Source organism: Amphiura filiformis, chromosome 5, assembly GCF_039555335.1.
Source record: "Amphiura filiformis chromosome 5, Afil_fr2py, whole genome shotgun sequence".
In the NCBI taxonomy this organism is placed as follows: Eukaryota; Metazoa; Echinodermata; class Ophiuroidea; order Amphilepidida; family Amphiuridae; genus Amphiura; species Amphiura filiformis.
Genome location: NC_092632.1, coordinates 67,090,895 through 67,105,381, shown reverse-complemented (window position 1 = coordinate 67,105,381; position 14,487 = coordinate 67,090,895). Strand labels below are relative to the sequence as shown.

Sequence of the window (14,487 nt, the reverse complement as noted above, 5' to 3'; positions counted from 1 at the left end):
TCGATATATTAGCTTGCCGCTGGTCACCACTAGCGTTTTTGATGCGATTGCGCAGTGGAGCAAAATCATTGTCAAAGCGGCAAGCGGCAGGAAATTATGAAACCAGCATAATTCAGCATTACCAAATTGAGCTTCTTCCTATCATGTCCACACACGCTAGATACTGTGTTTCAGCCAAAGCTGGACACAACTCTTAGCAATATCATTGTTCTCTGCAAGGTCCTCAGCTTTGTATTCTTGCCCCAATACAGGACATCGCAAAAGCTGCTCCATGGTTTGTGGTTTTGTTCCACATACGCAGGTCACATCTTCGGTGTTTAGATAACCCCACTTTTTGAGAGTCAATTTGCATCGGCCCGTACCAGTTCTCAGTCTGTTGAGGCATTTATTTCCATTCATCCCAGTTTGAGTCAGCAACAGGCTGAAATTTTGGGCATAATCAGTCACCACTCCTCGCAGAACCAAACTGAAGGGGATTAATAAAACAGACAACACTTACAGAGCAGACGTGCCAAACAGGCCCGGATTCTGAAAGTGAAATGAGAATTGGCAAACTGATGCAATGGGCTATTCCATTTGAAATCCACACTACCCCTGTGGAAGATTTTGGAAATAACATTCAAAGGGGGAGTATGTTTTTCAAATGTAATTGGTCAGGGTTAATCATTTTGAAACTCATACTCTGTATTATGGCTTGACCTGTATTTTCCACACCTGGAGTGAGTATTTCAAATGGTAGTTACCTAACTGTCTATTCTATTTGAAACTCATACTCCCTCTGTGGAAGATTTTAGCTAAATCTTCCACAGGGGTAGTGTGGATTTTAAATGGAATAGCCCAATTTGAACATCACTAGGAATGTGAATTAGATTTATTCATGTGCTCAAGACACATAAAGGTGATGTTTCTATGTTTGGCTATATTTGGTTCACCCACAGAATTATAGAATGAGAGCCTGGACTCAACCGCCATCTTGAAACAGACAGGAGCAAAAATTAGGGGTATTCGGTTTCCTTCTGAATGCACTTGAGACAATAAGCCAAATCGGCATTGGAAGTTGCAATGCATTGTAGGAAAGTTTTTGCAGTTTTGGGACACTTTGTCCTTTGACCTTTCAGAAAATTCAGAAATATTGGGTTTTTGTACGTACAAAATATAATTTAAAATGTTTTACAATAATTAAAACAAATATAAAAAATATTAGTATTTCATAAATTAATTATTTAGTATTTTTAATGATTACATCAATTTTCCCGATATGTCAGAGGTCATAGTGTCCCAAAACTGCTCTCAAAAACCGGAAGTTAGAATGGCGATTGGGTTTATTGTTGTCATACAAGCGCGACTTGGATGATGGGGGCATTTGATAGACGTACTTGATGCGCCCTGTACGCGATACCAAGATGCTTCAGTTGAGATGCAGAATTGCTTTTATTTGTGTCCGCGTACCGTCAGCAAGGACACGACTACCCCAATTTTCTCCCTGTAGCTGACAGAGCTAATGTATGTGGCGGTATAGGGAGTCTGGGTTCTCCTTCTCTAATTCTGTGGGTTCACCACAAGAGCAAAGTAATGGGAGAGAACATGGACCTTTTCCCACTTCATTATTTCGTAAGTTTATGTCTGAGAGATATAAAACTATATATTTTTGGCAGGGTTGTTTGATTAAAACCATGCAGATCACAATTTAAATCACATGATTGTTTTTAAAAAAATCTTTGACTTATATCAAACTTTTTTATTTTTTACCATATTTTATAAACTAAGTTAATTTCTTTCTTAAATTGACTGTGTTACTTCATTTCTAATGATAATTTCTGGATACAATTACAATACCTCTATGTCTTACAATTTATCTATTGCTATAAATTCATCTTCAAGGTGCAGAATTCAACAGGGTTTTTTTTGCCGATTTTGAAGAAGAAAAAAATTGAAAAAATTTATTTAAATTTAAAAAAAATCCGATTTAAATAAAATAAAAACCGATTTAAAAAAAATTTAAATCATCAACCCTGATTTTTGGAAAAGAAATGCAAACAGAAATCCTATGGTAACATCATTTGTTTTTGAAAAAATTCAATAAAAATTCACACAAGATTTGATCAACCTGACTTGATTGATTTCAGATGGTATTAGCAGGTGCCTTCTATCCCAACTATTTCACCGGCAGTCCTCCAGATGAAGCAGACGCTCTCAGGCAACTGAATGGCAAAGATCCTTGCACTACTGTCATGGTAAGCTTACCAATGTGTAGCCAATTCAGTATGTATGGTCGCCAATGTAGCTTTTTCATTATCTACTATCTAGTACAACAGGCATACGTTTTTTCAAAAAGAAAATAACGGTTTTGACCATTGACCAAATTTGTTTTTAAATCCCATTTCAAAATGGCTACGAGTGTAGACTCTAAAACACATAAGCAGCGGCTGCCAGCGAAGATGATAGTGTCATGATCAGTTTGAGCATGGAATTTTTAAATATGGCTTTGACTTTGTCACCTTAAAGTTCCAAATAAAATCCTTCAAACCAGAGTATTCGGTGAAATGGAAATGGAAATTCATTCTGATCCTGACTTTCATCCATTGGTTTCAGAAAGGAGAAAATCAATCATGCACAATGTGCAATTTGTAGTGTGCATTTTCAGCATCGCTCACACTTACAGTGGATCGTATAACATTGTACGTAAGCTCGTAAACGCTTGATTTTTTTAGAAAATGTGTTTTTTAAACGAAAAATACAACTTTTGGGGTTTCAGAATACAGTTTGTGATCTTTAAGGTTGGCAGGTCTAATGGGCTATTCCAGTTAAAATCCACTCTACCCCTGTGGAAGATTTGGGAAATATCTTCCACAGGGGGAGCATGTTTTTCAAATGTAATTGGTCAGGATTAATCACTTTGAAACCTATACTCCCTCTGTATTATGGCTTTACCTATATCTTCCACAACTGGAGTGAGTATTTCAAATGGAAGTTACCCAATTGTCTATTCTATTCAAAATTCATACTCCCTCTGTTGAAAACTAAATCTTCCACAGGGGTAGTGTGGATTTTAAATGGAATAGCCCAATGTTGTGATGTGTGAACAAGATGCAGACTTTTCTTATTATGTCTCGTAATCATTGTCTACTTTCTGTGTTTGCCGTGGTATGGCATCAAATAATACAAAGAAATGTGTGCTATTATCAAAGACTAGAGATAAAAAAGATTTTATCGCGTCTGACGTTACTGTCGATTATGATCCTTGATTGGCTAATAGCGCGTAAAAGGAAGGCCGATTCATGTGGTGCCGATCGGAGAAAAGGAATAGCAGTAAATGGCGAAAAATTACGTACTTTTACAAGGCAAAAAGTAACATTTCTAGGCGTTGTTGACATGGTGCCTTCGCGAAAGAAAGTTTCCTACTATAAAGACCTAACTTTTGAGATGGTTTGTGTGTTTGAAGGTGCAAAATTAACAATAAGGCGCTTGGTTATACCGCCACGTTCAGCAAGTCATGATCATGACACTTGTAAACAAACCACGAATTTGATTGACAGATGACGTCAGACGTGATAAAATCTTTTTTTATCTCTGTCTTTGATAATATATATTCAATTGATTTATTTCTGCTTATAGGTGAAGAATTTGCCACCGAATCCAGAGATGTACAGGATGCCCATTGCAGCTTTGTTCTACAAATGTGGCAAAGGAAAATATGTCATATTTGAAGGTTCCAAGTAAGTCAGCAATCTTAATTGGTTATGTGATAAATAGTAATTTGTAAGGCAAATAAAGGAGTCGAACCTGTATTTTACAGGACGGAGTGCCCATCTCTCTTTCGTTAGCGATTAGACCAGACTCCACTGTGGAATGTTGCTGTGGGGGGATCATCACACCTCCTCCACAGCGAGTCTGTTACCTTCCCAGCATTTAAGAATGCCGTACCCATTTGTGGAGAAGAGTAATCGAGATAAAGTACCTTACTCAAGGGCTTGGCACGATAGTGTCGCCGGGGTTCGAACTTGCAACCTTCCGATTATTAGTCAGAGCCCGTTCCGCTTAGCCATCGTGCTCTCTTATTTGTTATTATACATGTACAACATTGTGTTTTGTGCTACCAGACTTAACCTTCTAATGCTGGGTGCTATGTGATAACTGGATTTATTTTTTTACTATCCTTATTATTTTCCTATAATATAATTGAAGAAAAATTGTTTTGATCAACAAGATGACTAATCTGTACCAAGTTATGGTTTGCCAAAAATACGATTTTTGCAAGTTTATTCCTTATAATTCCTTTAAACATATTCCCATGGAAGAACAGCATATTGCTGATTTAGTCAAACTAAATACTTATTAAGTGCCTCACATATAATTGGAAACATTGCGTGTGTGTGTATGCAGGGCTTACTTAGAATTTGAGAGACCTCACAACCTAGCCAGAACCGACATTGGTCGTGAAGGAAGCACAGTGTTGCCAGCCGTCTACACAGCTGTTAAAATGAGGTAGGATTATGTAGAATGTCGCAAGTGTTTGTTTGTTTGTTTGTTTGTTTACCCAGGTTGGTCCGTGAGGAACACATGCTAATCCTTGAATTTGACAGAATTTTAAAATCTTTAATGTAAAAAAGACAAGTATTATATCATGAAATATGAATTTTCCACCAAACAAGTAATGTGTATGCTACACATTTATGTTATAGATCTAGGAAACAAACATTATTTCCTCTCTCAAAATGTATAAAGCTAAATTTGTCAATATTTTGTCAATTTTTGGCCGTATTTGATTACCTAACTCACAACAGTGACTCCTACAGGTTTTAGATCTAGTATGTGATCTTACATTAAATAAACAGACCTACCCTGAAAGTCTGAAATGTTATCAGAATTGATACAGTACTATGTTGGCACTTTTATAGCCGTAAGAAAAAGGCAAATAAAGTGTTCTGGTGTATATACACTGTTAACCCTACCTGCCAATTGGCCAAAATGAATATTGTGTCCAATTTTGAACCAATCAAGGAGGGCATTAATAAGATTATCTGCAAATGCAAGCTTGGTCATAATTAGTTTAAAGCCTAGTCATAATTGGCAATTGAAATGAGCATTTCAAGTTATCAACCAATCAGAAATGCTGCTAGATGACCAGTGGTGTCCAGGGGGTTAATGTTTTTCCTGATTTGGCAAGTAAACTTATGGAGTCAAAAACTTGTGACATTGAAGTTGTGTCTACCTTTTCCTTGCCTGGATTTAATCTTTTTCAAAAAGTCTCCATGAGGATTTTGCAAAAACAATCGTAATTGTGCAGGAAAAACTTTCTATGTATCATTGGCCCCTGAACATGTTTAAAGCAAAACCTTCTATATAAACTGTTGACAGTTTTAGTTTAAACATGTTCAGGAGCCAAAAACACATGGGAGGTTTTTCCTGCCTAGCGACAAAATAAACCCTGTACTGGACAGAGTTATTTGCAGTATGTCAAGCATAAGGTGTGTAATTATATGCCATCATATTCGACTGGTTGACATTTTGCATATAAAACATGATTTATTCTGAGTCATTTACAGTTGTGTTGTGCATGTACATCACACTTAGAGCTATGTAACAAAACCACACATAAAAGGATCCATACCAAAGAGAAACCTTAATGCAAAAAGCCTTTCTCTTCCTCAAGTAGTTAAATTAGACATAAAAGGATTCATACAAAAGTGAAATCTTACCATTTTTGATACAGCCTTTACAATATGTTATTACTTGTATTTATTTGTTGTCTACAGGCAATTAAGACTCCCCCTATGTCTGGAGGTGTATGAAGTAGATGATGATGAGATCCAGAGGGCGCTGGAGGCTAGAGAGAAACGCTTTGAGGCCAAAGGAAGGGACCAACCAGGTCAGCTCAAGTCTATCAGGTAAAGAAAAATTCACTTATTCTGATGTATGAGCTGGCACTAACTACTTGACAAGCTTCCAGAGAAGAATGGCCCTCACTTGCTTGTGATGCACGTACACAGCGTAAACATGGATGTGGAATTCTGATTAGATTAATCATAACAACAGACCAATAATCTGATTGCATGATTATAAGCAGACCTGAAACATTTCCGCATTTTTCAGTTGCCGAAAACGTGGAATCCACGTTTTGTTTTGATGTGTTAAAAAATCTGCACTGTGATGTCTCTTTTAAAAGAAATTTCTTGTCTGGAATATTAGATATTAATTAGTTCAATTACTAATTGCTGACATTACTAGTTCTATATACCACATACCCAATGATAAACTTGAGTCATTGTGTCATGTAGTAATATCAGCCTTGTGGAAAATCGTGGCATTTCTCACTCGCTGCAGAAATGTGATTCGAGTGCAAATTAGTTTTGTCAAGATGGATTTCAGATGCAACCAAAACAACATTCTGGAAAGAGATTCGGGACTACAGGCCAGAGAATTAAAAGTAAAAGTATTACTTTTATCTATGCTGGCATGATATTACAGCAAAATATTTCAAGTATTAATGGAATTAGAGCAATTCTGTGAGAGCAAATTTTTACATGTTGCAGAATAGCAGCGCCGATTTACTTGCTCTGTGTGACATCGCTAGTGTTAAGCTTTCAAATCTAAATTTACGTTTTTCCACGTTTTTTTACAAAACCTCGGTTTCAGGTTTGTATAAGTGAAACTATGTTGCTCATTAACAGTTCGTACATATCAATCATGTGAGAGACTGCAGTTCTTTTCTGGAAGCTAGTGTAATGTAAGATTCTGAGTCCCAAAATGTGGCATCTTTCTGTTTCATGTAGTACACACAGATTTTTGACATTTTTCCCCCAACAAAATTACAACAGCCAAATATGGTGAGATGTAAGCTTCAGTACATTCTGAGTCCAGAATGGATTATATTTATACTTCAACAGGTAATAGGCGAGACTCGTAACAACATGGATTCATTTGCAGTAAGACACAGCACAGTGCACTTTGTGTAATGTATGACTGACACACATTTTTTGTGTGAATCTATGCAAGCATAATTGGGACTTTATTGATGCACACCATAATAAAAAGGAATTTTCACCTATTACAAATTAAATCAAGTAAATGCCCAGTAACAAATACACTTGATGCATGCCTCACCCAAAAGAAACTTGTTGAAGGCTTTACTTAGAGACCCATATTCTCTGTTTTGTAAATGTTGAATTCCATGTTGTTTTCCATTTTCTTAAAATAACCATAGAAATTTACCTATTCTAGGGAAATCCGAATTTTAAAAACACTGAAAACCCGATTTTTAAAAACACTGAAAACCAATGTTTCTATCTAGAAACACTAAATCCAACATGGCGATCCACTCACGAAATGGGCGATGTAGCCAAAAAAAGTCATGAAACTACAAATGTGACCGTCCACGGCGAATGAGCCGTAAATTCCTCCCCCGGTCAATTTTGTTTTATTTCGTGTTTAAAAAATAAACATCATAAACTTAAAAATGGTATATCATTTGACTTCAAACGATATCCAGAAGCGGAGTTATGGTTAGTTAAACTTTGCTCCTTCAACAAAATTATAGCTTTTTTGGTTTCTATGTGTGTCTCTTTTTCCACATTGCTGGCAATAAATATCAAACAGTCATAATTGGCGGTCATTTCAAATAATCCCCAAGTCAACGAGGTTTAAGAAGGTTCTCTCATAGTTAATTGTTGGTTATGCATACCTATACAAATAACCCACCACTTGAAAAGGATTTAGCAAAAGCAAACAAAGACCAGAGCTATTAAAAGTTCTATAGCCATCTAAGGTAGAAGCTTATTATCCACTTCAATAGGATTATTGATTGGTGTTGTGACTATCCAAATAAGACAGATGTCGCGCCAGCTTACGTGACCGATGAATACGACCTTCGTACACATTTTACACCATAACTCAGAATACAATTTAGGGAATTTACGGCTCGTTTGTGCTGCCGGGTCACAAATATGACCCCTAAAGGCAAGTAATGATAAATCTGAAGTAAATTTCAGTGAATTATTTAATCAGTTTGTGCATTTTGGAAATTAGGCCCAAATAAACTTAAATTTATGTTGCAAAAGTCCATTTTCTGTTTTCTACTTGGAATTTGGTGAGATTTCTTCATTTTCCGTAAAATGGAGAACTTCCGGCTCTAAGCGTCACTACAGTATAATCTAAGCGTCACTGCGGGTCACAAATATGACCCCTAAAGGCAAGTAATGATAAATCTGAAGTAAATTTCAGTGAATTATTTAATCAGTTTGTGCATTTTGGAAATTAGGCCCAAATAAACTTAAATTTATGTTGCAAAAGTCCATTTTCTGTTTTCTACTTGGAATTTGGTGAGATTTCTTCATTTTCCGTAAAATGGAGAACTTCCGGCTCTAGCGTCACTACAGTATAATGGTATAATGTTATTTGTTACTTCATAGACTGGGCAGTGCAGTATCAGAAGGGAAGCAGGTTGACTTGCCAGAGGCAGGTACTGATTGGATTGACATCATGGTTACTGAGGTAAGTCAACAAAGTAAAATTAAATATCAAACTTGGAAGAAGCTCCTTTATGTATGGACACCAGAGCTCCTATCTTTCCATGTCAATGCCATCCACGACCAACTTCCATCACCAGCTAATTTGAGACTCTGGGGAAAGGCCAACCTTGGATCCTGCCATTTATGTCATCATAATAACTGCACTCTATTCCATATCTTAAATGGATGTAACTATTCTCTGCAGAGTGGTAGGTAGGTACAACTGGAGACATGATCAGACACTGAAAGCTGTAGCAAATGGCATAATGCCCTTCATTGAAGAGGCAAATCAGAAGTCGTACACCCCTCCAGAAGATACCAACTATATGACTACTATCAAATTCGGCACTGCAGATGGTGTAACCTACCGGAATCCATCACTGCCTCTTCCAAAAAGAGATCCAACAAACCTCTTACAGAAGGCCAATGACTGGGAATTTCTGATGGATGAGGAACATAAGCAAGTAGTATTTCCTCCCATAATCACAGAGACTGCAAACGTCCTGATATTACAATCTATTCTGAAAGGACCAAAACAGTTATCATCATTGAGCTTACAGTCCCAATGGAAGAAAACCAGTCAAATGCCAATGCAAGAAAGAAAAGTAAATACCAAGATCTTGTAGCCGACTACGAAAATAGGGGATGGTGTACGCACTACTTCCCAATTGAAATTGGAAGCAGAGGTATTTACAACACATTGCTGACAAAATGCATTGCTGCTCTTGGAGTACAAGTGGAAAGAAACGTAACATCATGGATGTGGCTTCTCAGAACCAGCTATGTGATATGGTTATGCCGTCAGAGCAAAGCATTCCGACAGATAGACCTGATTCAAAGCTGGAAACTGTCTCCATGTGAAGAAAAAGAAGACGAACCAGCACAAGACACTCAGAGCTAAATATGCCAAGTGACACTTATAAATATTCCTCAACGACACTTTTCATAGCTATACACTAGTCCTGCCTGCTGCCTTACATCACCCCGGGTGGACCGTTGCAACGGTGTGGCACTTGCTAGTGTAACAAGCTGGTTTTGTTCGTTTGTAAGGTTAGACTGCAACAAGGTGATTTGTCCAATTTTGTCATCTGAGGGAAGCGGGACAGTTGGGCCCTTAAAACCGGTTTAACCCACCAGAGTCTAGTCCTAAGTTCAGAGACCTCAGAGAATTGATTGATGCCTACCCAAGACAAGGAGATATGCAGTTCAAGAAATACTTCCCAAGACACCTTCAAAGAGTAATAATACTTCTCTGGACTTACGTTTTGAGTTGGCTACAGTATCACGTCTCATCCGAGACGCACCGTCAGGCCTCATGGGCTGGCGCTGAAATGTTGACACATAACTCGGACGGAGTGACATCACGGGAGAATCGTTTTGGAACACGTTTTATGGCTGCATCAGCCCATTAGGCCTGACGATGCGTCTCGGATAAGACGTGATACTGTAGCCAACTCAAAACAGCAAGTCCAGATGAACAGTTTGATATTTAATTTTTTTTAACTTTATTTGTCTACCTGGATGATTGAGAATATTCACAAATATATGAGGTAAGTCAACACTTATTGTCCATGTCGAATGGGTTCAAGACAGGCAACGTGTGTGACAAAAATGTCAACCCAACATTACCTCTCTATTTCCTCTTCAACCCTTTAGGTGATTGTTACCCAAATCAAATCTTAGGTAGACTATAATGAAAGACAAAGATAAAGACAATTTATCGCGTCTGACGTCACCTGTCAATCAAACTCGAGCACGGTTTGTTTACAAGTGTCGTGATGATGACTTGCTGAACAGCGGATTTATAACCGGGCGCCTTATTGTTGATTTTGCACCTTTCGACATGCAAACCATCTCAAAAGTTAGGTCTTTATAGTAGGAAACTTTCTTTGGTGAAGGCACCATGTCCACAATGCCTAGAAAAGCTGGTTTTTGTCTTGTAAAAGTATGAACTTTTTCGCCATTTGCTGCTATTCCTTTTCTCCGATCAGCACCAGATAGATCGGTCTTCCTTTTACGCGCTGATTAACCTGTGTAAACCAATCAAGGATCGTAATTGACAGTGACATCAGACGCGATAAATTGTTTTTATCTCTGTCTTTAATTATATGACTTCAGGAATTTATTAGGGATGTCAAAGGTCACATGTATGAAGTCAAAGGTCATTGAGATCAACTCAGAAAATGGGTAGCTATTTCTTCTTCAACCGCTTGGCCGATTGTAACCCAAATTGGATCAAATTTATTGGGGATATCAAAGGTCATGTGTACGAAGTCAACATTTTTTAGAGTCTAGAGGTCACCTCTTTCATAACTTGCAAATTCAGAACCAGCAAATACGGCGGGCCATATATTTCGCATCTGTAGCAGGTTGAAGTAGCCAAAGCAGCAGGTACTGATTGGATTCAAATCAGCATGAGCACACAACTGAACCTTGTATTTTGATTCATTTTGCAGGTGGTGGATGGGAATCGATTCTATGCTCAATACAATAATCCAACCACCCATGAGATACTGGCGAACCTGATGAAGGACATAGACCAAGATGAAAGCTTCAAACGCTATGTGAGTAAACCCAACAAGAGTGGTACTGATACAATATACATTTTCTGTGCAGATTTCTGTGTAGATATGCACTGTTTCTTCAGTAAAAATTTGACATTAACGAAATAAAGCATGACAGTGTTTTACATTTTCATGTGTGAAATATTACTTGCATGAAAATGATCATATGAACATGAACAGTATCCTGAATGCTCAAACTCAACACAAGCTTGCCTGTTAGGAAATATTGCAACTCGCCATCCTGAATTACACTATGCTATGGTTCTAAGTTTAAGTCACCAATGGCCAACAAAAGGTACTGAAAGTCAGTTTAAACTTTTACGAACTTACATTTGAACATTGTTGTTTTTGTCTCAGCGATAGCTACCGCCTTGGAAAGAAGTATTAACATTTCACTTTTGTTGCATTGATACAGCCACTGAACAGGAGACCTGAGGAAGGCCTGTTTGTTCTAGCACCCTACAAAGAACCTGGGGATGATGAGGAGTTGAAGTACTACCGAGCCAGGATAGAAACTACTAGTGAAAAGAACAGGGAACATGTTGAGGTATTTATAATGCATTCATAACCTCATTAATATACGCAGCAAGTGCGATCCAATCACAGATTTAAACTTTTAAATACGCGGACGCAAATGCAGGTCATTGAAAAAGTATAATGACCGCGTCTCGTGGCGTAGCTAAAAGTGCACGCTCTACAATGACCGCGTTACGTGACGCGTTACGCGTTCGAACAATTTAAGCGGACGCTGGCCGCCGTATTTGGACATCGTATGATTGCGTGCTAGTGTGATTGGTCGCTAGCGGTATTTCCTTAATGGGCTATTCGATTTTTTACAGGGAAAACGACAGATAAAGTTAAAATTGTGTTCTGCTTTCAAATTAAAAGAAGAAAATGTGACATAAATTGAATTTTAAAAAGTATAAAGTGACAGTTATGAATGAGGTTAATGACTTCGCATCAGTTATTTTTCTGGTATTGTGAAATATCTAAACATTGTGCTTTGTACCTCGGAATATCCCTCGGGGCTGTGCCCCTCGGGATATTCCTCGGTTCCAAATCACAATGTTTAGATATTTCACAATACCCTCAAAACAACTGATGCACAGTCATTAACCTCTAAGCGTTACTTTATGTATCATAATGATATAAAATTGTACTGTACACATCTTCAGTTGAAAATCAAGAGACCATTTTGTTAATTCCTTGCGAATATAAAGCAGAATACGTTGTCATCAAGATGCACATCAGGGATGTAAATCTTTTGAAAATAGCCGGAATTCCTGAAATTTACCCCACAAAAATAAATTCCGGAAATGTGAAATTGTCGGAATTGGATGATGATATTTCGTCTTAAAAAGAGCCCCAAAAAATTATGTGATATCAGAAGGACATTCCTCATATTCAGAATGCAATTTGATGTGTCAGATGCGCTCTTATGTCCCACAAAAAATACTGTGCAAAAGTTCCTATCAGATTCTTTACGCTTGCTTGGCAATTTGTGCATTTCTTTGAGAAAAAAATTATGAGGGGGCATTTATTAGAGGGGGGGGGGGTAAAAATTAGAGAGAATATGGTAGTTGTTAATTGTTCTAATCCATTTAAAGTACACCCCCATGGAAGATTTTGGAAATATCTTCCACAGGGGGAGTATGAATTTCAAATGGAATTAGCACATTATCCAACTTTATTTGAAACTCACCCTCCCTCTGTGGAAGATTCCAACTTGTTCTCAGAGGGTGTATGAAATTCAAATGGAGCTGCCTAATGTGTTCATTCCATTTGAAATTCATACTCCCCCTGTAGAAGATATTTTCAAAATCTTCCACAGGGTTAGTGTGGATTTTAAATGGAATGGCCAATTTTGCGCTCTCATTGCAGGTGTTCTACTTAGACTATGGTAATGTGGAAGTTGTACCAGTCTCATGTCTCTACAAGTTGCCAGAGAAATACCTCAACATACCTTTCCAAGTAAGCCTCCCTTCATCTCTCTGTCACTTTTCCCTGCTTTCGTTACTTGCACTCTCCTCATTAGTGGCATATATTGCGACCCATTGTACTGGGGTTGTATGAATAAGTCGACTGTAGTCATAGCCTCATGACTATTGGGATATTCCATTTGAAACTCACCTTCCCCCTGTAGAATCTTTTGGAAATATCTACCATGGGGGGGAGTATGAATTTCAAATGGAATGAACATCTTAGGCAGCTCCATTAGAATTTCATATACCCTCTGAGAAAGGGCGAGTTTCAAACGGAGCTGCTAATGTGTTCATTCCATTTGAAATTCATACTCCCTCTGTGGAAGACATTTCTTAAATCTTCCACAGAGGTAGTGTAGGTTTTAAATGGAACAGCCCAGCAGTAGTTGCCACTTTGGACTATGACGTGGCGATAGTTGACTACTTACTTTATCATCAAAAGAACATAAATGTGACACGATCTGGTCCATTGGGGGCCAACTGAGTTATTTTTGAAAATTGAGCTACTATAATTATTACCTTATATAAACATTAGGCTATCATATACTGAAAACACCAAAGGTCTAGCATACTTGGTTCAACAGTTGTCAGCATCATGAACCATAAGACTCGATTGACAGCTTCATTCCTCGCCTCACTTTACCCCCATCATAAAGCATCCTGGGGCTGTAATACTTCTGTATCTCATTTTTTGTAGATGATGTTAATTGATACACATATCCAACCAAATTGTATCTCTGCCATGACAGACAGTTTGTGGTTCAGAGTTGAATTGTCTGTAATTTGAGCTGTGATTTTCTTGTTTCCTATTGATAGGCCTTTGAATGTGTACTGTGCGGTATCAAGTCATTCCTTCGTATACCTGGTAAAAGTCAATGGACTCCAGAAGCTAAACAGTCACTCATAGACATAGCTCTGAATCGGAACAATTTTTCTATTAAGGTAAGGAATTAATGTGCAAATTGTAATGTCTTTAAGTAAAATGGGTGTAATTGCTTAATATAGTCTTCTCCACCCCCCCCCCCAAAAAAACACACCAGGTTATGGTGAGGGGGGGCTGGATTACTCTAATTACCAGGGATGTGAGAGTTCCTCTTTTCAGCTGATTTCCTCTTTTTTTGTTGCCAAAATTTACGCGTTTTTCTTTTCTTTTCAGCCCATATCTCGCGTTTTTAGCCTGATTTTACACTGTTTTTAGTGATTTTCCTCGCTTTTGGTCTGTGGCCTCTCACACCCCTGAATTACACTCCAAAATAATTCATTTGGTGCACAAATCATATTTTTAATCACAGCCAGAATGGGTGAAATTCTTTGTATTGTTTACAGCAATGTTAATTGAAGTACCTTTACGCCAGTTGAAATGGAATGTTCAGTATATTGCCAGCTATTAAGCACAACAAAGCACTGCTTTCCACTGGGGCCTTCTTAAATTTT

The 14,487-nt window shown here is 37.8% G+C and overlaps 1 protein-coding gene across 1 annotated transcript in view; it reads left to right on the top strand.

Moving 5' to 3' along the window:
• Window positions 1-14,487, top strand: part of LOC140153596 (ATP-dependent RNA helicase TDRD9-like) — a 62,665-nt gene that overhangs the window by 33,484 nt on the left and 14,694 nt on the right. The window contains exons 20-28 of the mRNA XM_072176379.1: window positions 2,127-2,234; window positions 3,616-3,716; window positions 4,384-4,485; window positions 5,757-5,888; window positions 8,409-8,490; window positions 10,964-11,071; window positions 11,487-11,618; window positions 12,953-13,042; window positions 13,870-13,995. Coding sequence (XP_072032480.1) covers window positions 2,127-2,234; window positions 3,616-3,716; window positions 4,384-4,485; window positions 5,757-5,888; window positions 8,409-8,490; window positions 10,964-11,071; window positions 11,487-11,618; window positions 12,953-13,042; window positions 13,870-13,995 — 981 coding nt within the window. The remainder of the gene's footprint in view (window positions 1-2,126; window positions 2,235-3,615; window positions 3,717-4,383; window positions 4,486-5,756; window positions 5,889-8,408; window positions 8,491-10,963; window positions 11,072-11,486; window positions 11,619-12,952; window positions 13,043-13,869; window positions 13,996-14,487) is intronic.